This window comes from Daphnia pulicaria, chromosome 4, assembly GCF_021234035.1.
Source record: "Daphnia pulicaria isolate SC F1-1A chromosome 4, SC_F0-13Bv2, whole genome shotgun sequence".
NCBI lineage: Eukaryota > Metazoa > Arthropoda > Branchiopoda > Diplostraca > Daphniidae > Daphnia > Daphnia pulicaria.
In genome coordinates, this window is record NC_060916.1 from 775,622 (window position 1) to 798,140 (window position 22,519).

A 22,519-nucleotide genomic window follows, 5' to 3' on the forward strand; every position below is an offset into this window, starting at 1 on the left:
CAATTTGTTAAAAAAATGATTTTCACTCTTGTCATTGTCAAACTTTCACCTAGTAGCCTACTTTGTATCTAGCCATTTTTTATCGCGCTATAGTTCCACATAAAGGGAAAGCACTTGCCAAACTGTAAACTTACAAATCGTGTTACAATCTTTTTCCCAGTTATGGGAAGCGCAAATTATCCGTAACGAATATTCTCTAGTCTACCTGCGGAGAACCGTTCTCTTTTGGTTTCAAGAGTGGTGTAGTATGTAAAGAAAATGTATTACGAAACGCAAAAATACAGATGAAAAAAAAATACTAAGAAATTTTCAATTTGCCTTTTTGCTTTTGGAAGTGGAAAAACTCGTAATCACCGAGAACTCTGGCGAGGAAATACAGTTCGGCGATGGCCACAATCAAAGCGGAAACAACACCCAAGAGAGCTCGAATGCCGAAGTCTAGTGGTCCTATCATGTAATTGATTCCGGTGAAACCGAAAGCAAAGGCAGCAAACAAAGAAACAGCAAATCCGAGCACTTCAATCAGCTGCGAGTTAATAAGTTTCACTGTGATTAAATTGAAAAACAAATTAATTAGCTGGAAATAGTTTGGAAAATCGTTCAATTGGACTTACTTTCGGCGGCAAAAGATTCCTCCTTGCCTTCGGGTGTGCGAGAAACATTTTGAATCATTTTATTGTACACTCGCTGCTCTTGTTCTTTGCGTAATCGCACGATCCGAGCTTCAAGTTCTTTATTTCTAGGAGGATCTGGTGGCGGCGACGGTATCACAACGTCACAGCCTTTAATTAATTCATGAAAATATACTTTTGGACTCTCCATCTGTTAAAGTAGAAAAGTTTTATTAGAAAAGTTCAATGGACGTGATATCTGGTGCGTACCTTTCTGATGTAATTCCCGATCCATCTCATGTCTAAGTTGGTGAGCAAGACTTTTTCTCCAGAAATCCGCAACTCTTTTAAATTTGGTGGGTAGTCATCTTTTTCCGGCAGTGATTTGATGAATTCACTCAGTGCTTTAGATGGGTTGATTGTTAACGCCATTATAATTTGATTTTTAGGTTTTCTTCTAGCTGTTGGTAATGTTTTCTTAACTCTTGTTCTTTTTCTTGCAAATGACTATCAAGAGATGACAATTTTTCTTTATTGGTTTCCTTGTGAAATTCTCTCTTTTTCTGACGCAACAATTCGTTTTCTAATAGATATTTGTTTTCCTATAAATAAGAAAAAAAATTCATTTATAATGAAAATTAGAATTGAAAATACACAACCTACTTCAATTGGCTTTGGGGAAGAAGCTGCTTCAATCGATGCAGTAGTTTTTGAAATACTCTCCACAAGATTTGAGATTGCTTCTTTTGTATTGTCACTAACAACAGTGTTCAATAAGTCATTCAAATCTGTTAGTTTCTCACAGTTTTTCAGCAAGAGTCCAATGTCTGTAGATTTTTTCTTCTCCTTTTTCAAAGAGAAATTTATTAATCGAGTGTTTTTAACTTCAAATTCTGAGTTACAAAATTACTTCAAATTCCCGAAGGAAATGTTGAACTTCGCCGTTTAGAAACGGTCTATGATCAAACAACCTAGAAAATATATCACCGGTATCTAAAACAAGTAAACTCAACATTAAAATTTGACAAAATCCGAAAACAAAACCAGAAAATACTTTGGGAAACTTTATTAATCAGCTTGTCTTTTTCCATATCAACATCACATGACTGTCATCATGACAGCTTTTTCTGGAAGAAATTCTGTCTGCTAGTGTACCAATAAACTGCAGTGGCGCCACCACGATTACGTGGTTATTTTAAAAAAACGAAAACACATTTAAGTTGAACTTTTATTCATCAATTAAAAATAAATTAGGCCATTGACAAATATGTAATTTTCGTCTTGTAATATATAGAGATCAGCAAATTGGCAAACTACACAAGCGTACAAATCACGTCATGTTGTTCTTCTTCTTTTCAAAACGGAGAATTCATTCCGAGCTTTGTTCCAAACTCTAACCGAGCTCTCTTCTGAAGCCGGACATTAACCCTGCAATAGATAGTACAAATACATAGAAATAAACAACATATTCCTAGGTTATATGAGGACTAATGCTTACTTGATCTCATAATGTTTGACCAATTCGTTAAGCCCGATGAGAGGGATTGGCCATACTAGGAGAAGCCATCCCGGAAGGGGAAAACCGGATATCGAACTGGTCGAAGGGCACGAATTATCGGTCGTCAAATAGGCACCAATCGCCCCGGTGCCGATTGCAAAGTAGATTATTTGCAAGATGCTCCTACATTATTTGTAATCCAAAAAAACATTACTTGGGAATCAAATAATCAAATTAAATATTTAAGCTTACACGACACCGGAACAAGTGATCCACAATCGATTGCTAAACGGATTGACTTGCCAAAAGTGGAATTGGCGATGAACAAACGACAAGGATATAAAAACTATAAAAAGATGAAAAACATAAATTGTTAAAAGCCGGAAATTGATCCGAAATCAGTTAAGTCGGAATACCTAGATAAATTACAAAGGCCAAAGCGGTGCTGTGCTGTATAGTGTACAAAAGAGGCAGATGAGCCGGTTCTCCCCAGCCAGACCAAAGCCCTTTCACTACAGTTCCATTACGTGATGGATAAACCCACGAACAGTTGGATGTCGTTTGACAGTCGGGACTGACATAAGAGCAGAGGGATAGCAGTGATGCGCCATAAAAGATGAGGAGAACGATCATCGATGGGAAGAATTTGAGTCCATAGCTCCACAAAACGAACTTGAAAGTCTATCAGATGCAATCAAAGCTCATTAATAGTCGCGAGAAGATATAAAAGTTCAATCAAAATTTACCCCTTTATCGACTTTTCGTGAATTTTTTCCGGTAGCGACGTTCATAACGCCTGGATCGGTAGGAGCACCAATAAGACTGATGGACAATAGAGGAATGATGACGCAAGTAAACCAAAGGATTTGGCCAGCCGTGAAAATGGGTGGAAGGAAGAGCAGGGCTGCTCCTAGTTGGACGGTAGACAGAGAGGCGATTGAGGCTGCCCACAGCTGAAGAACATTGCGCAGGCAAAAGCCAACGTGACGGGCCTCGAGGACAAGATGGAGCAACGAGGATAATTCATCTCGATGGAAAGACAGCGCACAGGGAAGTGAATTGAGGCGGCGACTCAACTCGGCGGGAGACACAGTATTTGTCTGCGATAAAGAAGAGAAGACGGGCACTTGTTGGCAAACTTGAGGGTACAGCGGCTCCACCGCCAAACTGTAATAAAAGAAAGTACATCATTAAGTCGCATTAACATCGAATTAAAATTAAAATACCTGGCATCGGCTTGCATAAAGATGGCGGAGTTGTAGGCGGATGCAGAGGAACCAACAATGCACACAACTTCTCCATATTCCTGCATTATCTTGATCTATTTCAACCAAAACGGTCAATACAACGCTGGATTTAGTTTTTTTAATTTATTTTACCATTTCTCTTGCAGCGGCGGGAGTAGACTCTGTGAACAAAGACACCAAAAGAGGAACATTGTCAACATTTTCAATATGCGGTCGGATCTCTTCAATTCCTCTTGGAAGTTTAGCCTAAAAATAACAAATAATCACAAATTCCTTAAATAAAACTAAACAGATATTTACTCACCCGGTTAGTAAGGTCAAAAGCTACTGGAGCACTCTGCTCTGTACTTTCCGTAACGTGACTCTGTGATCTTGACAAGTTTAAATCCCAACAACTGCCACCGACTCCTGATACCAAATCAATTAATTCGGGATACAATTAATGATTAAATTGGCATTTCATACCCCCAACGACGTTGAGTAAAACACTCGAACTGCTACTGCTGCTGGAACTACTACTGCTGCTACTGCTGCTGCTACTTCTACTCCGACTGTTACAGCGCTCCAGAGATGGGCTACTGCTATTACTGGAACAGTTCACCAAATTGTGCCGTTGCGGAGACGGAGTTTTCACCGATACCGGACTCTTTTGAGAGTGAAATAGTCTAAAAGAAACAAAACTAGAAACAAATAGAACTATTTTTCCATTCAATTCTTTACCTGTCTCGATCTTCATCTTTGAGTAGATCGGTATCAGAATTTTCCGACTGGGAATCATCGTCCGTCAGGCTGTGAAGAAATATCTCGTCTTCAAACTTGACTTGAGTCATTTCAATGTTGATGGCGCTAGGAGCGGAAATGCTCAGGCAATGCGGGTTCTTGGCAGAGACGTTCAGCACACCAAACTCGTCCTTGTTCAACAAGCTCATGGACGATTTGTTCTGGCGCCGCTTGGTCATTTCCTCGTTCCCTTCTTCTTTGGTTTCACCATCGTTTTCGCTAAGTAAACTGATGTGGCAGTTCCAGCCGCTTTCCAAACCCATTTTCTCGGAAAAGACTCGCGATCGCAGCTCGTTCTCCTTGCTGAAATGAACGAAACGCACCGACGACTTGTCCAGCTGTTCAATCAGTTGAACCTAGAGCAGATAAAAAGGTTAAATTCAATTCAATCAAGATGTAAGAAAATCGAATTATACCATATCAGTCCTGGCTTGATATTGCATGGTGACCATGCCGACAAAAGTCTGGTTGCACTGGAGTTGAAAAACACCTTCCGGGGAATTAGGACTAGGTTCGTTTGGCGATTCGGCCATGGAGGAATCGTTGGATCTCGAATAATATCCGGCAGTTGTTGTTGCGCAATAAAGGTTTCCGTCTGAATGGATGCGCGAGAGTGATTCATTGCCTTCCGGTGTTGGGCTTCGCTGTGGATGGTAGAGGTGAGAACTATCCGTAGGCAACTCCAAATAGACTCCCGAATTGTGAAACAGTGACTCGGCTCCTCCGCACACAGTTGTTTCACGGTAGCGAGCATCCACCGGCCGGTAAGAGAAAGCTGTACAATAGGCCGTCAAGCTACTGCGGTTGTAGAAATCGAGGATCCTCTTCCTATTCGAACCCCCAAAGAAATTCAGTTTAATCGAAGAAATATTTTTAAATTAATTCATAATACCTATCGGCCAATGTTAGTGGGCAGAGGTCAATTCCATTCCAGTAGTCGACACAGGCATCCAATAGAATTTCACCTGTACCTTGTGATAGTAATTGAAACCGGCCCGTGTTGGATTCTTGAACACAGACACCGACCATATTCGGGAAAGGGAACTTTAATTTCGGAAGAGACAAGCTGCGAGCCAGTCTGTCCTTGCGGCTGGAAGGATCCGCTTGCTGGAGAAAAATAATAATTCGATTAGCAAAATTCGTCTGAGCATAAACAGGAAAGAAACTCACATGTCGAAAGATGAAAAGTTGATCTTTTAAAGAAAAAATGTTGCGGGCAGTATTCTGGAAACCAATTTGTTTGGCCAATTCACACAGGCAACTGTAACATGTAAGGTTTAATGTCAAACAACAGAAATCATCTAAAAAATAAAATGAGATTCGAAACTTAAAGGAAAAACAGGACAAGAAAATTAAGGCCACAAACGGAAAGGCACACAGAATCATAGCAAACATAACAAAAAACCAACCCATGTGTTAAGAGGTTATTCATCGCAACGGTGGTACGCGAACTGTCGCACATGCTCAGGTGAGCTCGTACTTCATCCCATTCTCTACAGATCCAAAAAATCAAGCTTCCGATGTAGTTATATACTATATACAATAATAAACAATAATACCACACGTGAACAAATAATTTAGATTATTATCATCCGTTCCTGGGCACCAGTATACTAGATGCTAAAAAAACTATGACAAAAAATCATAGGCAAACATGCAGAAGCATATGTTGCACGATGCATTGCGTAGCCATTAAAGCCAAAGAGATCTAACTGTCATACCGTCGATTTGTAACCGGGACAGTATCTTCGTGGAATTTGCTGAGACAGGCGAGGTGGGAACAGAACTGGCTGTATCTTTCCTGAGTAGAAGGGTTACAGGTGTTCAACAGGATGGCCAGACCTAGGGGTTTCAACGATCCCATGTACTGCTGCCAAGAAGGATCGTCAAACTGGAGACGGAAAGGTGCGGTGCAGTCGTGACTCAAGTCCAGGACTTCTGCTCTAGTCTCGTAGCTACTTCGAACATCTACATTGAATTCTTTAGGATTTGAAGGCATTCTAAATATAAGAAAACGGCTGTAATTAAATGATAATTACGTTCCGCATAATTCCGCTTATTCGAGCGCTTCCGCGTCTTTTTGGCGCTATCTTTCCCCTTTTTTAAAATGGCGCCAACCGCTGTGCTGCTGGGTTTGAGAGTGACAGTTTCTTCTTTAAAATCAGTTTGCTGATGTCCCCATGAGCCATTTCGCAGGAAAAAGATTTTCTCCGCCGTGGGATTGGGCCATGATAAAATCCCTTTCTTGTCAACACAACAAAGTGCCTTTTTTAACCCAATTAGGGGCAAAATTAAATAAATGAATTATTTTTTGAATGAGTTTCAATTCATTACCGTGACAGAAGATAGTGTCTGGAAAATGTTACCGGTTCGGAAGGGCGACTTGCCCCTACCCATTAATGTGTCTAGGAAATAAGGTTTCATTTCTTTACATTTGATCCATAAGGAAGAATGAGTTGGGGCTGTGACTTCTGCATCCTCAAACGGATCGTTGCTAACCTGAGCGTCATTACTGAAAATTAATTGACTTTGTCAAATTTGAAATAACTGACAATTAACTTACTTTGTAATGACGCGCTGTGTAGAAGAGAGCGAGAATAAGGGCAACGCCATAGACATTAATTAAGAGCCAGGCGACAGGTAAAATAATTGGAAGAAGAGGAAGCACCACTAAGCAGGGTTGGATGAGAAACATTTCCGTCCAATGGCCGGTACTAAGGTGATCTGAAAAGTAAAAGTAGCGCCCGGCATTGAACACTAGTAAAAGGACCTATTAAAACAAAAGTTACTCATTAGCTAAGTGAACAAAGAAACACTATAATAAACTCACCAGAAAAATTGGGGCGATAAACTGCTCCAAACAGACGGCAAAACACAAAAATTTTTCTTTATGAAGAACGCCAGTGGGCCGATTCAAAGCTTCTTTCAGAGCAACTTGGATTGAATGGACGTACGGGGTTTCTTCGAGAACGCAATAAGTGCAAGGTAAAGGTCGGCGCAATAGTGGCGTGTTAAACGGACCCGCTTTGTCCGAGTCGGTCAGTGGCGTATAAATTTCGTCCGCCTCCAACACAAAGTTTGATTCATCATTATCTAGAGTCTGTAAAAAAATCCTTATTAAGATTCGTGGTTGGAACAATTTAAGTTTGCACTTAAAATACCTTTACATTTCTACAGCGTCCAGGAGCAGGTTGACCTGGTCGAAGCACTATTACATCTCCCTTTACTAGAAGAGCCCAAGGAAGGTTGACTATATTTCCATCTCTTATGGTGGGTTGCAAAGTTATGCTAGGTGACTGTGGACTATGGATGTGAGGGTAATTTTCTGGGCTCCATTCACATTTGTGTTTCCATTCATTGACAAAATTCCGGAGCCACTCGGTTCGAGTGCGCATTTCAGTTACACGCAAGCGTGTATCCCAGCAAGCGAACGAAAAATTGAACACAGCCAACAATAAAAGTAAGACAGCTTCCCACAACAATGCCTGTGATCTAATATTGAAATGGGAATTAATAATACAGGATTTGGCCATTATTGTTGAAAGTATTACTGTTGATAATCGTGAATCTCGTAGGCAACGAGCATAGCTATCACTTCAGCACTTAGGACTGATAATGATATCCAGTTGAAAGTGCACAACGGCTCTCTGATTTGAAGGGATGTTTTCATTAAACGAAAGAGCATGTTGCAGCTCGCAAATCTGAAAAATGTAGCAATAGGAATTACTTTATTTGATTTGATAATTTTAAAAAATAAGCTACTTGTTTTGTTTGACATCCTGCAACTTATCCTGTTCTATAACATCATTCATGTCATCCAATAATATCTGAAGAGCCTCTGATGTGCTGAGCCCTCTCTTCTCCATCCTGTTTATAAGATGCAAGCTGGACGTCTGGGGGAAAAAACAAGATTTTAAAATACCAATATTGGGTATTTTTTTTCCAGTAAAACAAACCTGTGTGCTTTCAAAATTGTAATCTAAGTTCAAATTTGACTAAAAGGGTAATGTCCTCCAAGTTTCTGCAGGACGTATTCCCGACTCAACATTATAACCTATAATAAAGAAAGTAAATACGGGAACGTCTGGCCCCTAAAGCGATCACGTCGAACGTCGGAAAGACCATTATGATGGCCAAGACCTTGTAAATTTTACTATACAATTTGCATGAACACAAAATAACTTCCGTGATTGCTAAACACGTCGAATGTTTATGTTGTGAATTGAAGCAGACGACTAGATTAAAATCTGTCAATGCCTCATCTAGCGACCAAATGGCGAACTTAATGCATTTTCGGAGAGAGCAACAATTGCTAGCTGTATAATGTAAACTATGGATGTACTAACCCTTACTAACACACCAACTACTAAAAATTAAAAAAAAAACAGATAAATTCGTTGGGGCATGTCAGACCGATTATTATCATCGTAAGACGGGTGGGACATTGTTGAACGCCGTAGTACTCGAAAGTTGGCTACTGCTGTAAGAGAGACGGCGAACCCTAATGAACGAAAAAAGCTTTTTAATTAAATTTTTGTTTTTAAACGACACTCGGCAGAGGAGATGCGCGAGAGGTTTGATAACGACGCCAAAGGCTGGCGAGAGAAGTTCGCCACCTTGTCCCATCAATTTCTCGAGTTTAAATTCTTAAATTTTTCCTTTGGCAGTTTAACCGAAACAACATCGTTGCAAATTCACTGCGAGAGAATAAAATCCCGGCCGTCTATATAAGAATGTATAGGGGAAAAGACGAAAGAGATGGAAGATCCCATCTCGGACACAATTTTCAGTTCTTTTTTTTTCGAATATAAATGACGTAAAAACCCGAGGATGAAAAATAAATTTAATTTGAGTCAATAATTGATATGTACAGTATTTGTTTTTATTTTTCCTTTCCTCGTTCGAGCAGTCCGCAGGTTAATCCTCGCTTCAATAAACGTTAGATTGTCCAATCCAATGTCCATAGCCACGAGCAAAACAAATTACATCAGACAGTCACATTTCTAGTCGCTGAATTTATCTTCTTTCGACAGGAATATTATTTTAACACAAAGAATCCAACGCAACAATGGGTCAAACTATATAAATTGAAACGCACGTCGAGTTGGAAAATAGTTTCATTATAATTCCAAAAAATTAAAAATTCTTGAAAATGAACGTCGGCACAGACATTTGGGGAATGGAATTTTAAGGAGGGGAGGGAAGATAATTCGTTCGCCTCCTATTCATTAAGGAATAAGGAGTGGGACGCACAAACAAATTTTCTATCTGTAAACATGTAGACGTGACAAGAAAAAGACAAACAATTTCAATTGCCAAATTTACAAAATGCGGGTCGGACTAGAATTGGGAGAAAATTCATTCGCAACTAATTCGTTAACGGATTGAAATTTTTCAAAAATCTTTTCACGGTTGCTGTGTATGGGTGAATATAAACTGGCGTATCTATTTTTTTAAATAAGAGCGGGGGACTTGAAAAACTAATTTTGATTGCCAGTTTTAGCGAATGGGACATTAACTAAGCAGAATCTTTTCTGCCAAAGGATGGAAGAAGATGGAAATGATTTAATGCAACTTTTGTCCTAATCAAAATGTACGGCGCATATTTTATTTTTTAGTCGCTGACGTGCGAAGATAAAACTTGAAGTGGATTCATGATCATTTTCAACCCTAAACTAATTTCAGGGCATTCAAGTCAATATTGATTTTTATTTTTCTTCTCTTTTCCTCGTTCGACCAGTCCGCAGGGTATTAATCCTCGCTTCAATAAACGATAGATTGTCTATAGCCACGTACAAAACAAATAACATCAAACCATGAGACTGACATTTAAAAATTCTAATCGAAAACTTATCTTCTTATTTACAGGGATTATATAAAAAGTAAAAACCCGTTTATCTCAATTTATCAAGTGTAACCTTTCAGTTACATGCAACAAAGGATCCAACTATATAAATTGAAACGCACGCCCAGTTGGAAAACACAGTTTCATCTATAATTCCGAACAACTAAAGAATGGCGCATTTTTCTGTAGTTTCACTCACCCAAGTTGTTTTGCTATTGGTTTTCATCTGCTGGACGCCGAGTTCGACTGGCGCTGCCTTTTCCTTGGAGGAAGAATTCCTACAACTGAAGGAAAATTATGTGAGAATTTAACAATTTTTTTTTTTCATGCGAGGCTTCTGTCGTTGACTGTCCGATTCAATTTGTAATTTGCGATGTCTTACTGCAATGTTATTCTCTTTGCCAATAGATTCAAATGAAACAAGTCGTGAAAAGTTTGGAGGCCAAAGTTGAACAACTGAAGAGTTTGGAAGCGACAGCGATTGAACTGCAGGGAAAAGTGACTGTACTGGAGGCCAAAGTTGAGCAACAGGATTCGCTTTTAACTTCCCTTTCACGAGAGAAAAATGAATGCACTGCAGCAGCAACCGACTCTGTTCCAATTGGCAATAATCCATCGGCTGTTGCCTTCCCGGGAATACCGTCTTCATGCGCGGACCTTAAAATGATTGGTCATACCCTGAATGGATTTTATTCCGTTATGGGATCATCGATGATGGAATCCGTTTACTGTGATTTCACTAAACTCCCTGACGATGCGGGTAAATGTTTTGTATTATCACGAATTATTAAATAGCAATTATCTATTTTAATTCTATAATTGATGAAAAGGTTTTCAGAAATGGATAGGATACGTCGACGTCAAATCAGCGCCTGTCCATTTCTACGTCCAGAGAAATTCTTATTTTAACACAACTGGAACTCCGATTCCGTTCGATTTGGCGCGGGTGAACGACGGAAACGCCATGGATTTGACATCGGGAATATTCACGGCCCCGCGACCGGGAATTTATTTTTTCTCTTTCGCGGGTGTGGCGTGGCTTGAATCTTCATCTTCTGGTGTTTTGTTTAGTTCTTATCTTATTTTGAACGGGAATCTAATCGGGTCGGGTTCCGTTTTAGAGAATAACACCCCTGTTCATCAAATGAGTTCGTTGACCCTCCAGTCGACGCTGAACTTGAAAAAAGGCGATCAACTCTGGATGGAGATTTTTTTGGGTTCACCTCCTTCTTGTTTGGCGGACGGCGCTTGGCACAACACCCATTTCACGGGTTTCATGTTGGAGGAGAAAATTACCGCGTCTTTTTGAGGGTTTTGGGTTCAACATCCAAAAATTTGCAAAATGAACGTCGACACGAGATTTAGGGGAGGGGAATTTTAAGGGGGAAGAGAAATAAACTCGTCCGTTTCCAATTCATTAAGCGGTGGACATATCTTTACCAAAATTAAACTGTGAATGAAATTACACTTAGTGAATACACGCAAGCCAAATTTCAACATTCTATCTGCAAAACTCTAGACGTTATGAACAAAAAAAAACAATTTTGATTGCCAGATTCGACTCCAATTCGTGAAGGAGTGGGAATTTCTAAACGGAAATTGAACTGTAGATGCAAATAAACATTTGTAATGCACCCACAAATTTTCAAGTTTCTATTTGTAAAACTCTAGACGCGACAAGGGGAAAACCAATTTTGATTGCCAGATTTACAAAATGCAGGGTGGACTAGAAATGGGGGAAAATTTATTTACTTTTAATTTGTTAACCGATTGGAATTTTCTCAAAATTTCTACACAGTCTCATACTCATTATAGTTTTGTATGACTCAACGAAAATTCACGGATATTTATTATCTGCACAATAAAGAGCGGAGATTTGATTAAGCCTCTCCCCCCTCCTATAAAAATAATTTCAATTTGATTGCCGAACACTGCTTGAAATCGCATACAAATTTAAGCTAATATTTTAAAAAAGTAAAAAAAAATAAAAAAAATTAAAACAAAAATTTCGACGACAAATTTTGGGACTAAAAAAATAGGGAAGGGAAAAAAATTCGATCAACTTCCATTCGTGAAGGGGTGAGAGTTTCTTGGCGAAAATTGAACAGTGGATGTAACTATGCATTTTTAATGCACACGCCAATTTTCAATTTTCTACCTATAGAAATTGTGGACGTGACAAGAAGAAAACCAAATTTGATTGCCAAATTTACAATATAGAGGGTGGACTTGGAATGAGAGAAAATTCAATCGTCTCTAATTCACTTACGGAATAGAATTTCCAAATAATTTTTTTAGTGATGAATTCACATTTCAATTGTGCAATTGTCCAGGAAAAATTACTTTTCTATCTCTAAAAATAAGGGCAGGGAACGTGAAAAACTAATTTTGATTGCCGTTAAATTAATTGATTTTCCCCCAAAAAATTAAAATGTCTCAACTTGTTTTCCTATCACAGCTCGAAATGAAATAAATCAACCCGAGAATGAAACGCTTACTACGCATCTCGTTTATCTTTAGTAAACGCGTTTCACTCCCCCCCCCCGTTTCAATTGGCAAAATTAATTTTACCTGCGGTATAAAATGGACAGTCGCACGGTATGAAAAAGGTGAACAAACAAACGGTCGTTAAATAACAAAATGTCAGACCTTTGGTCTTACGTAAGTGTTGGTCAACACTTTCAATTTAATGAAACGATTGTTAATACAAATTGGCCCACGTAATCAGTTGGCAATTCGCAATTAAAATTAAAATTCACGACAAGTACAAAAATTTAGCTTTCGTCTTCATCCTCATATTTGCATGACAGCAGTTGGCATTTGACCCATTTTTGTGTTTCATGATGGAGGAGGAAATTGTGGCGCGACCCTTTGAGTTTGACATCCAAAATGAACGTCAATCATTTGGGGAAAATAATTTTAAGGGGGAAGGGAAGATAATTCATTCGTTTCCAATTCATTAAGGAATGGGAATTTCTTTACAAAAATTGAACTGTGGATGTAATTACACTTACTTAATACACAAGCCAAGTTTGAAGTTTCTATCCATAAAACTCTAGACGTTACAAACAAAAAACCAATTTTAATTGCCAGATTGACCAAAAAGGCGGTCGGACTAGAAATGGGAGAAAATTCATTCGCCTAAAATTCGTTGACGGATTGGAATTTTTCAAAAATCTTTTCACAGTTACAAGGGTGCGTATCACTATGACGGAATCGCAGTAGTAAAAAGGCGCTTAAGTATCGTACTATAGTAATTTGTATCACTAGTAAAATTGAAATTGGCTACAGTGTATCATTAGTAAAACGTATCTCAAATAATAACGTTCGGTAGAAATTTAAAATTTTCTAAACTAATTTATTTATTTCATAGAAACAAATGGTCAATAGTAAATTGTTTCATAATTCTTTTTCAAAATTTCGTGTGAAAAGGGAAAGTGATACAGTAGTATTTTGTAGTATAACGACAACGTCTCGTTAGTAACAGGCATCAACAGTAACACCCCCTATGATCCAGATTGATATTCACGGCTTCGCGTGATGATCCCGAATGTAAATTTCACGGCTTCGCCATGGATGATAATAATATGACGTTCACGGCTTCGCCGTGATTGTGATTCGGGAGTTACCAACTTTATAACCTAACCTAACCAAACCTAACCAAACCTAACCTAACCTGATGTTACTTGTGAACAGAAATACTAGCGAGACAATTTATCAATGCAACGAAGTTCTTATGATACAAGAACCATAAGAACTTCGTTCTTATTTATTTTACTTAAAGAACTAGTTATTAATGGGTACTGTTTTGAGTTACTAAACAATCAAATTATTAGTGATATACTTATGGAACACTTTACTTTTAACACTGTATCATTATGAGCAAAAAAAAAAAGCTGTTATTTATGGCAACTGTTACTAGTGCGATTCCGTCACTCTACCCAGTTACGCATAGCATTATTACTATAGACCTTCACCGCTGAACATAAATTGGCGTATCTATCTTTAAAAAAAAGAGCGGGGTAATTTGAAAAAACTCATTTTGATTGAAAGTTTTACCAAAAAAATAACATTTTAAATTTATTTGTCTATCGCAGCTCGAAATTAAATCAAATCAACACGAGAACGAAACTCGTTTAGTGTCTACGTTATCTCGTTTTGCTTTGGTAATTGCGTTTCACTTTTCGGTTTAAATTTCCATAATTTTACCCTCCACAAACCGCATGAAATGGCGCGCCATTTCATTTTCGTTCGTGGTGAAAAGACGAAAAATCAACGGCCATTTAAAAAAAAAGAAATGGAAGTCCAACATTTTCATTTCATTTCAATCGTGTCGTGCGAATCAATTATGCCAATTGGACACGTCATCAGTCAAAAAATGGCAATTGAAACTACAATTCGCGTCAGGTACAAAAAGTTCTTACCTGCTGCCTCCATTTTGATGAATGTCGCGTGGTGTTGATGGGACTTGTGGCTCATCAGGTGAGTGGAATTTTCTGCAACTTGTGTCGAGTTTCTCGTTCGGCCATTCACGGTTACTTCATGAGGGATCAACTGTGATTTGTATCCTCTGATTACGTCACTAGAATCAAATAAATGGTTTCAACTTTGACACAACACTGTGAACTGAGTTGTTGGCAGACTTGTGGCCAAACTATTTCCTAACTTGACGAGATTTTTAAAAAACGAATTTCAGTTTTGATTTGGCACTGCAGACGAACATTTGTGAGAACTGGGAAGCGGCGATGCCAAATTTAAATCAGCAACCCCCCCCCCCCCCCAAAAAAAAAACCCAGTCTTTTCCCAGCTTTTTCATTTCTTAAATAAAATTGATTCTCAAATAAAATAAGTATAAACATATAAAATATAACTATCTGCAAAAATGTAGACGCGACGATTAAAAAACCGATTAACATTTAGAAATGGGAGAAAATTCAAAATTCATTCGCCTTCAATTCATTTACGGATTGGAATTTTTCGAAAAGTTTTAGCGAGGTTAAACGCTCACTGTACTTTGCTTTTCTAATGGATGTGACTGCTTCAACATCAAGACCAGAGTGATAGAGCCTCTATCGATCACTCTGTCAAGACATTTTATTTTATTTATTTGACCAATTAGCGCTAGATGGCTATAGTTGCAAAGGTCATCTAGTGAGACAATTAACAACTAATCCATCTCATACCAGCAAAAAAAAAACGTGATATTCAAATTTCTCCATCTTATCGATCTGGTTGATAGCAGGTATATTCTGTTTTCTACTACGGAACCAATGGACGTTATTTTGAAAGGACTTTGAAATTGAAGGATGCATTATCAATGGACAGACCAAGGTAGCGCTGTTGGAAATTCTCATGAAAAAGTGGAGTTCATTATTACGCATTCTTCTTCAATTATACGTTATGTCCCGTTAGACATGAATATACCCAACCCTAGGGCATTGACCTAAAACACATTTTTCTCGTCCACTATACTACTCCGTCCAAACTGTATTGCAGTAGCATTTTTTATTAGTTTGGCATGTTGTTTAAATTAGCTTATCCTTTTGTAACGGACTTTGGTCACTTTCATTTGTCGATTCGATATACTTTCTTCTTTATTAAGGACGACCAACCGCCCAGTAATCGAGTAAAAAGAATTTATAGCTAGAAAACTGAATTTGACCGTAGACTTCTCTGCGGTTTTCAACGAAAAATAAGTTTCACTATGCTTGGTTACATAGAATATCCAGTTGTCTCTGTCCTACTTTTTTCCCCAGTTAGTTGCCAGAGGTGCAGACCTTCGAAAGCATCTTTACTTTTTTCTCGACTTCAAAAATTGTTAATTTTTATTAAATACGAAATAAAAGGGAAATAAAATTGAATTCTCGATGAGATCGTGATATCTGGAAAATGGTAGGAACTAAGACAAATTTCTCTATTATTAAATGTTCGTAATTTCCCTACTTCGTTATGTAACGGTGCTTCGAATGGGAATCTTATCGCATTGTAGAAGCAGTCATGCGTCAATGTCTAGAGATTACGTAAAATTTTTCTTGAGCGGGATTCATTTTGTTGCTTCTACTCTACTATCTGCATTTGACCTCATTTAAAATAGGAAGTAGCCCAGTTTAGTTGATTTATTATACCAAACTTACCTCAAGTTGACTGACCTTTATCCGTCTTGAATTTCTAAACACGAAAAACCTAAATAAGAAAAAATGAACGAATAACGGATGAGTACGTAATGTACTTTATACTTTAATTCACAGAAACGAAACACCTGTCTGTGGCTGGGCGTTGTTTTTGTGTTAATTATCCCACTAACGAAGGGGTTATCGGAAGGTAAAACCATTTTATTTGGACTGTCTGGATTTGCCATTGGCTAACGATTTCCTATATATCTAAAAACAATATAGCCGTCCAGCTGATCAGCTTTGATCGGGAAGTCGGACGATCGAACAAGTTTAGCCTCTTACGACCGTTCCAGACACGCAGGTATTACAAGAAGCACCCAATCTATGGAACAAATCAATTCCTAATCATTTTCGACAAAATTCTTGAGCTGAGTATGTGCATGGTCATCTGCTCCGTCATCTAATTGATCTTTCACGTGATTCCCATTTTCCCTTTTTTTTTGTGGAGATTGTAATCAATTATTGAACAAACATGCATTCATGTACAAACAGTATACTTAACGCAACTCGTGTGGCTTATCTCTCGTTCAAATACAATGCTATCAACTTGTACTGTATGTTTCTAAATTTATTGATATTTTGTGACCTGTGGACTGCTAGAGCTTTCCACATTGGTTATTACCGAACGTGTAATTTTGTTTTCTATGGCATATGGTGTGAAATATTAATATTTGATTGACAGTATAAGACTGTTGCTCGTTTCTCCAGTTACCTAGTCCAGGCGATGGGGCAGCGGCCCATATCACGTTGAATAACCACGCCGCCACGTGACTTTTATATAGCAGCCAAAAAATAAATGATCGTCAGTCATTGGTTCCAAAAGAAATCTTTCTAGTCTACACACACAGGTGTGTGTTATATAAACGGCGTTACCGAACGAAATGAGATAAATGCAACTGTATTTAGCGTTCCGTTTCCAGCCAGTTTTATATCACTTCAGGTCTTCAAGTGCTGCACTACCTATCTCATAAGTGAGTCCTAGCGCATATTAATTAAGTCCGTCATTTATTTTATGAATAAATTATTTACTTGAATAGATAATGATGAAGCTACTCGTTGCCTTGGCCGGTTTGCTGGCCCTTTGTGGAGCTCAGACGACTAACTATCCGTACAGCGCTTATTTGGACACGGATGGCTATTTCTTGATGAAATGGGACATTCGCCCTACCCAGGGAGATATCGAAATGCAATTTGTGGTGAACACCACCGGATGGTTGAGCTTGCTGATTGCTTCCGAAGACGGATCCTACGCTGACGTCATCTTTGGTGGATTTAACGAAGCAACAACCTACGGTTACTACACCGTAAGACACAATACAATTTCTAAAATGTCTGCTAATTCCGCTCAATTAACTGCTATTGAATTTTAGGATATGCATTTCAATTTAACTGCTAAACCTAGCCATTCAACGCCCGAAAGGGATGCCAGTAACGATTTGATTTACCAGAGCGCAACATACACCGCACCTTACACCACATTGACCGTTAAACGTTCAATCTACACCGGTGATAAGGATGATGTAGCTATTCGTGTAAGTTGCAACCATCCATAATTATTCGAAATGTGTTTCTGAGTTCATTTTAAAAAAAAATTACTTACTTGATGGAATTTCGATGTAGCCCGGACCACTACTTCTCGGCTGGTCGTTTAGCGACAAGGACACTTCCACTGTCGCCCATACAAATGCCGGATTCGCTACATTGGCGCTCATTCCCGCCTAAATAAGACTATTCAAATTCATTTACATCAACCATCTTTCACTCACTCTTTTCATGCTTCAACCAGATTCTTTGACTTTATTGGGAAACGAATAAACTACTTAAGAATTTGTTGTTTTAATTAAAAATTAATCCGACAAAAGGCCACAGAAAATAGAAGAGAACTTCCTTTATAATTCAGACTAGAAATGTTTTGTTTCTATTCAAGATTCTACCTTTTCAAAATTACAAAGAGATTAATTATTAAATTAAATACAGACTGGGAAAAAATGAGAAAAAATTGTGTCTATCCAAATGTTGTTAGGAAATGAATTCAATCTTTTAAAAAGAAATTAAACGACAGGGAAACTATATCACACTAGATTCCTGGTCAACTAGATAATCATCTGTCAATAATAAATCGTGAGCAAAGACCTCATGTCCGTTTGTTAACAACGGGAAAGCAATAGGAGCGATCTTAGCGCTCCACGATTCCAGAACTTTGGTTAATCGATGCAGGAACTGTTCAACATCTACGGACGTCATGCCGATTGTGGCTGCAGCAGTTAAATATGCTGTAGGATATTTGTTGTGGTGAGATCCCCAGCTACGGAACTCGTGATCATTGATAACCTTATGCTCAAGATTTGACACGACCCGCGTACCGGAAACACAACGAAGGAACAGTTGGGAGCCCAACTGAGTCAGTATCTTTGGATCTTGCAAGGGCGGCAATGAGATTCCTAAATAAAATTAATTTTTTGACATGAATCGAAAAGATTTCTTTATTTACAATAAAGTTACCAATAGATATCGAGTTGCCCGGGGTGTGCAGGATTCGCTGTCCGAATTGGGAGGCCACCTTGACCAAACCTTCTTTAAGTGATTGATATAGTTGTTTTCTTTCTTTTACCAAAGATATATATTCTTTTGATCCTAAAGAGAGTAGTGTGATGAACAAATCTATAATTGGGCTAGAAGAAGCCCGGCCTGTAAAATAATAAAAAATATTCGGTAATTATTCGTTGGACAACGAAAATAGCACGAATTTTAATACCTGGATAGCTCTGACTGACTTTATTGATAAACAATTTATCAAAGCCGGCGATAATAGTACCACCAACAGGAACCATAAAATTCTTGTCTGTGCTCTGAACAAACGCATCCACACGGCCTTTCCTAGTGATAATAATATTTAAATGTAAATTAAAAATTGCCATTGATTAAAATTTCTATGAAAATATTATACTTGCTAGCTTGCTGAATTACATGCATGCACTTTGTATTTTGAACTCCATATGCGTTATTGATAACGTGAGCGATGTTGTGGTTTTTGCATACAACAGCTACTGATTCGACGTCATCACAGGCTCGTGGAGCAAAACAGCTAGTTGTGGTCATCACGCAAGCAATCAGCTCGGGGTCTGTCTGTTTTATGATTGCTTCAATTTTGCCCGTGTCCGTTACTAACTCGTCCCCATCCAAAACAGTTTGGACAATTATTGGCTCAAAACCAGCCGTGATGATCGATTTGAAGCAGGATTTTTGATCAATGCGAGACCAAATGATGTATTTAGCTTTTGGTTTCTGTTGACGTAGAGTGAGGAATATCAGAGTTAAACTCATGCCTGTGGCCAAAGGGGCAACAAAGCAAGCTTGAATTCCAGGAACTCCAAGTGTCCGCAAAGCGTCTTTAGCCAAATCATTTGTTAACTGATACATGACACTAGAACCAGCAGCCTTGGGCTGCACTTCAGTCAGGTCTCCAGAACGTCCAAGTCCATGTCCTAAATGAAAATTTCTTTTTGCCACGAGAGAGGAGGCTATTCTTGCCTCTCTTTCACCAACTCCACGATTCTTGAGAAAATTATTGCTGTCTAGGGAGGCCAGTTCATCAAGCAGCATCTCAATACTTCTATCACTCCATCCTTCTTCTGGCCATTTCCTCTAAATTATAACAAAAATAGAATTTTTCAAACGAAAAATATTTTTTTCTATTTACCTTTTCAAGTAACTGATTAATTAAGAAATTCTGAGAATTTCGGGCATCTTTGGCTTGTTGGACGTAAGTAGACGGTAGATATTTTGCAAGCAATTTAAAACTTGTGTCATCCATTTTATGGATTTTTTTTTGGCAAACTACTCTGTATTGGAATGTAAGAGATGACTGACACAGGGCGAACTACGTTTTACAAATGAAGGAAACGTTGGCAAAACTAGCTGGCTATGTAATACGATAAAGACATGTTGACGTGTTGTTTAGAAATTCACTCAGCGAACTTTCACAGTAAGTAAACGTCAGTACGTAACTTTCTAACTTAATCAATTACGCCAATTCATGAATTCATCACTAGTTACTACAACCATGTGACCCTGTTGTCAGATTTTCACCCACAGTGTACTCATAAAAACACGGACACGGAACGACGTCATTCACGATCCACGGATCCACGCCACGGACTTAAAAACTTTAATGTTATCTTGCGTTCTCAATGTTCGCTTGTTTATCTAATCATATTAGTTCTAGTTTCTTTCTTGCATTTCCCCAAACGGTATTTTTGTTTCTTTCATTAATGAAAAATGGATTCCAATTTATTTATAGCGCAAGAAATAAATAGGCTTTATTAAGTAGTATTTCTTTTGCGTTATAAATAATGTTGAAATAAGAATAATTTGCATCCTAAATTTGATTTTATATGACTTATTTTGAAAATTTATTTTATGATTTTATCCCTTCCGAGTTCCGACTTGTTCTGGCAACGCCTTCACTCCGGTTCATCGTGTCAAAATTTGGAACAAGTGTTTTGTCATGGTTTTGTTTTGAACCACAGATCCATGACGTTTCACAGTGTTCATTGTTTCCTTCACTATTCATGACAAAATGGAGCTTCGTGAACATCTTCTAGTGATCGTCTTACTAATTTTTGTTCATTTGCAAAATCTCGATTGTACTTTGTCCAAAAATGATCCCAAAAAACCCAAAAGTAAACTTGCTGTCATAATCAAGGTAAGGGTAAGGTATCTTAAATTAAGTAATAAGTTTTTTATGGGATTTATCCATAATCATAGCTGGGAAAAATTGTCTATTTGCTCTACAGGAGGATCCCCAAGAAGAAACTGTGTTTGAACGAGAACTGGCAAAGGTACAAACATCGGCCAAAGAGATACTTTCAGATTACAAAGCATACAGTACCAAGACAAATATAAGAAGAGTAGATAAAACTGTCCTAGGATACATCACACCTGTAAGTGCACTGATATTAATTTGAAATAAATATTTGTGTGATAACTATAATATTACTGCTGCAACTGCAGTGGAATGGCCATGGGTATGATGTGGCCAAAATATTTGCCAACAAATTTGATTTGATTTCTCCAGTCTGGTTGCAAGTTACACCTACACCTGGAGGGAAAGGCTATGTAATGACAGGTAATAATTAATTAATTATTTTTTATTTTAATCCAGTAAAAATTAACCAAAACATTCTTCTGGAAATTTTACCATCAAGGTTTGCATGATGTTGACAAAAATTGGATGACTACTGTAAAAAATAAGAGCACCCAGTCTAAAGTTAAAAGTAAGAAATTTTTTTTTTTAACTGAAGAGAAAAAGTAATAACACATTTTTTCTTTGGCATTAAGTGGTTCCTCGCCTACTGTTTGATAGATGGTCAGGTCAGGACTATGCACGCTTATTCAAAGAAAAGGATCGAGTGTGGGAGCTTAGCCAAGTCATTTCTAAGTCAATCAAAGTATTTGAACGAAAAAAATAAAATCAAATCATATTAATCTTAAACTAATTCGTAGGAAAACGGTTTTGATGGCATAGTCATGGAAGCTTGGAGTCAATTGGGTGGCCAACACTCTAACGAAATGATCAATATGATCGGCCATCTCAGCAACCACCTCAGGGAGTCCAAGTTCATTTTTGTTCTTGTTATTCCTCCCCCTCTTTATCACGGGTATACTACTTTATTCAGTTCTATTTCAATCCGAGATTTAACGAATTATCTTTTTGCTTTAGAAATGCACCAGGAATGTTCCGTCACGAAGATTTTATCCGACTGGTAGATTTAGTTGACTATTTTTCATTGATGACGTATGATTATTCTAGCTCACAGCGCCCGGGTAAAACATCAAGTTAAAGTATGGCCTTTAGGATTCCCGTATCATCTATTGGTTTATTTAGGACCAAACAGCCCCATCAAGTGGGTGAAAAAATGCGTCGAAATCCTAGATCCCGAATCGACACATCGTAGTCAGATTTTGCTGGGACTGAACTTTTACGGTAACGATTACAGTATAAATGGCGGAGGCCCCATTGTTGGATCGCAATACATCGACATTCTGAAAAACCATACTTCGGTCAAATTCCAGTGGGACGACAAATCGCAAGAACACTTCTTTGAGTACAAGTATGCTTTAATCATTCAAAATTTTGAATACGCTTATTTAATTAACCTTTTATTTAGAAATCAAGGTCGACATACAGTATTCTATCCAACCCTGTATTCCATTGAACAACGAATCCGCCTTGCAGCTAAACTAGGTACTGGCATATCCATCTGGGAGTTGGGCCAAGGTTTGGATTACTTTTACGATGTACTATAATATCGTATAAAACCGCCGTGGCTGCCTAATACATTATTTTTGGCACTGTAGTGAAC

At 38.1% G+C, this 22,519-nt stretch overlaps 6 protein-coding genes and 1 pseudogene across 10 annotated transcripts in view; 4 read left to right on the forward strand and 3 right to left on the reverse strand.

The window, feature by feature from the left end:
- The window catches only part of LOC124336387 (calcium uniporter protein, mitochondrial-like), an 878,707-nt gene that overhangs the window by 217,432 nt on the left and 638,756 nt on the right, over positions 1-22,519 (forward strand). The window lies entirely within an intron of this gene.
- On the reverse strand, positions 244-1,755 carry LOC124336471. Of its 2 annotated transcripts, none has more exons than XM_046790297.1 (6): positions 1,666-1,755; positions 1,522-1,604; positions 1,275-1,454; positions 882-1,213; positions 615-822; positions 244-546 (listed from the first exon to the last, which is right to left on the reverse strand). In XM_046790297.1, the coding sequence occupies exons 4-6, from the start codon at positions 1,041-1,043 to the stop codon at positions 299-301; spliced, it is 618 nt and encodes a 205-aa protein (XP_046646253.1). In that variant the 5' UTR covers positions 1,044-1,213; positions 1,275-1,454; positions 1,522-1,604; positions 1,666-1,755; the 3' UTR covers positions 244-298. The 2 variants fall into 2 exon arrangements, with proteins under 2 accessions (XP_046646253.1, XP_046646252.1); XM_046790296.1 differs by having other exon boundaries at positions 1,275-1,457.
- LOC124336018 (transmembrane protein 94-like) lies at positions 1,822-8,376 on the reverse strand. 3 transcript variants are annotated; one of them, XM_046789585.1, is made up of 23 exons: positions 8,093-8,376; positions 7,899-8,029; positions 7,688-7,837; positions 7,298-7,628; positions 6,967-7,236; positions 6,700-6,906; positions 6,471-6,635; positions 6,176-6,401; positions 5,858-6,116; positions 5,546-5,629; positions 5,307-5,397; positions 5,029-5,243; positions 4,553-4,964; positions 4,077-4,492; positions 3,822-4,021; positions 3,661-3,764; positions 3,489-3,602; positions 3,336-3,430; positions 2,856-3,276; positions 2,526-2,790; positions 2,362-2,455; positions 2,110-2,292; positions 1,822-2,039 (listed from the first exon to the last, which is right to left on the reverse strand). In XM_046789585.1, the coding sequence occupies exons 2-23, from the start codon at positions 8,000-8,002 to the stop codon at positions 1,967-1,969; spliced, it is 4,479 nt and encodes a 1,492-aa protein (XP_046645541.1). In that variant the 5' UTR covers positions 8,003-8,029; positions 8,093-8,376; the 3' UTR covers positions 1,822-1,966. The 3 variants fall into 3 exon arrangements, with proteins under 3 accessions (XP_046645541.1, XP_046645542.1, XP_046645543.1); XM_046789586.1 differs by having other exon boundaries at positions 5,858-6,104; positions 8,093-8,375; XM_046789587.1 differs by lacking the exon at positions 5,546-5,629.
- Positions 10,038-11,290, forward strand: LOC124336672 (annotated as a pseudogene).
- LOC124336497 lies at positions 17,037-17,983 on the forward strand. Its single transcript, XM_046790334.1, has 4 exons — positions 17,037-17,125; positions 17,192-17,458; positions 17,525-17,686; positions 17,775-17,983. Exons 2-4 carry the CDS (start codon positions 17,195-17,197, stop codon positions 17,874-17,876), a joined length of 528 nt encoding a protein of 175 aa, XP_046646290.1. The 5' UTR covers positions 17,037-17,125; positions 17,192-17,194; the 3' UTR covers positions 17,877-17,983.
- On the reverse strand, positions 18,222-20,282 carry LOC124336673 (O-phosphoseryl-tRNA(Sec) selenium transferase-like). Its single transcript, XM_046790459.1, has 5 exons — positions 19,855-20,282; positions 19,102-19,799; positions 18,910-19,031; positions 18,657-18,842; positions 18,222-18,595 (listed from the first exon to the last, which is right to left on the reverse strand). The coding sequence occupies exons 1-5, from the start codon at positions 19,966-19,968 to the stop codon at positions 18,222-18,224; spliced, it is 1,494 nt and encodes a 497-aa protein (XP_046646415.1). The 5' UTR covers positions 19,969-20,282.
- Positions 20,607-22,513, forward strand: LOC124336272 (chitinase domain-containing protein 1-like). Of its 2 annotated transcripts, none has more exons than XM_046790013.1 (9): positions 20,607-20,865; positions 20,951-21,097; positions 21,168-21,282; positions 21,362-21,430; positions 21,495-21,604; positions 21,660-21,814; positions 21,877-21,980; positions 22,042-22,267; positions 22,325-22,513. In XM_046790013.1, exons 1-9 carry the CDS (start codon positions 20,734-20,736, stop codon positions 22,461-22,463), a joined length of 1,197 nt encoding a protein of 398 aa, XP_046645969.1. In that variant the 5' UTR covers positions 20,607-20,733; the 3' UTR covers positions 22,464-22,513. The 2 variants fall into 2 exon arrangements, with proteins under 2 accessions (XP_046645969.1, XP_046645971.1); XM_046790015.1 differs by having other exon boundaries at positions 20,608-20,859.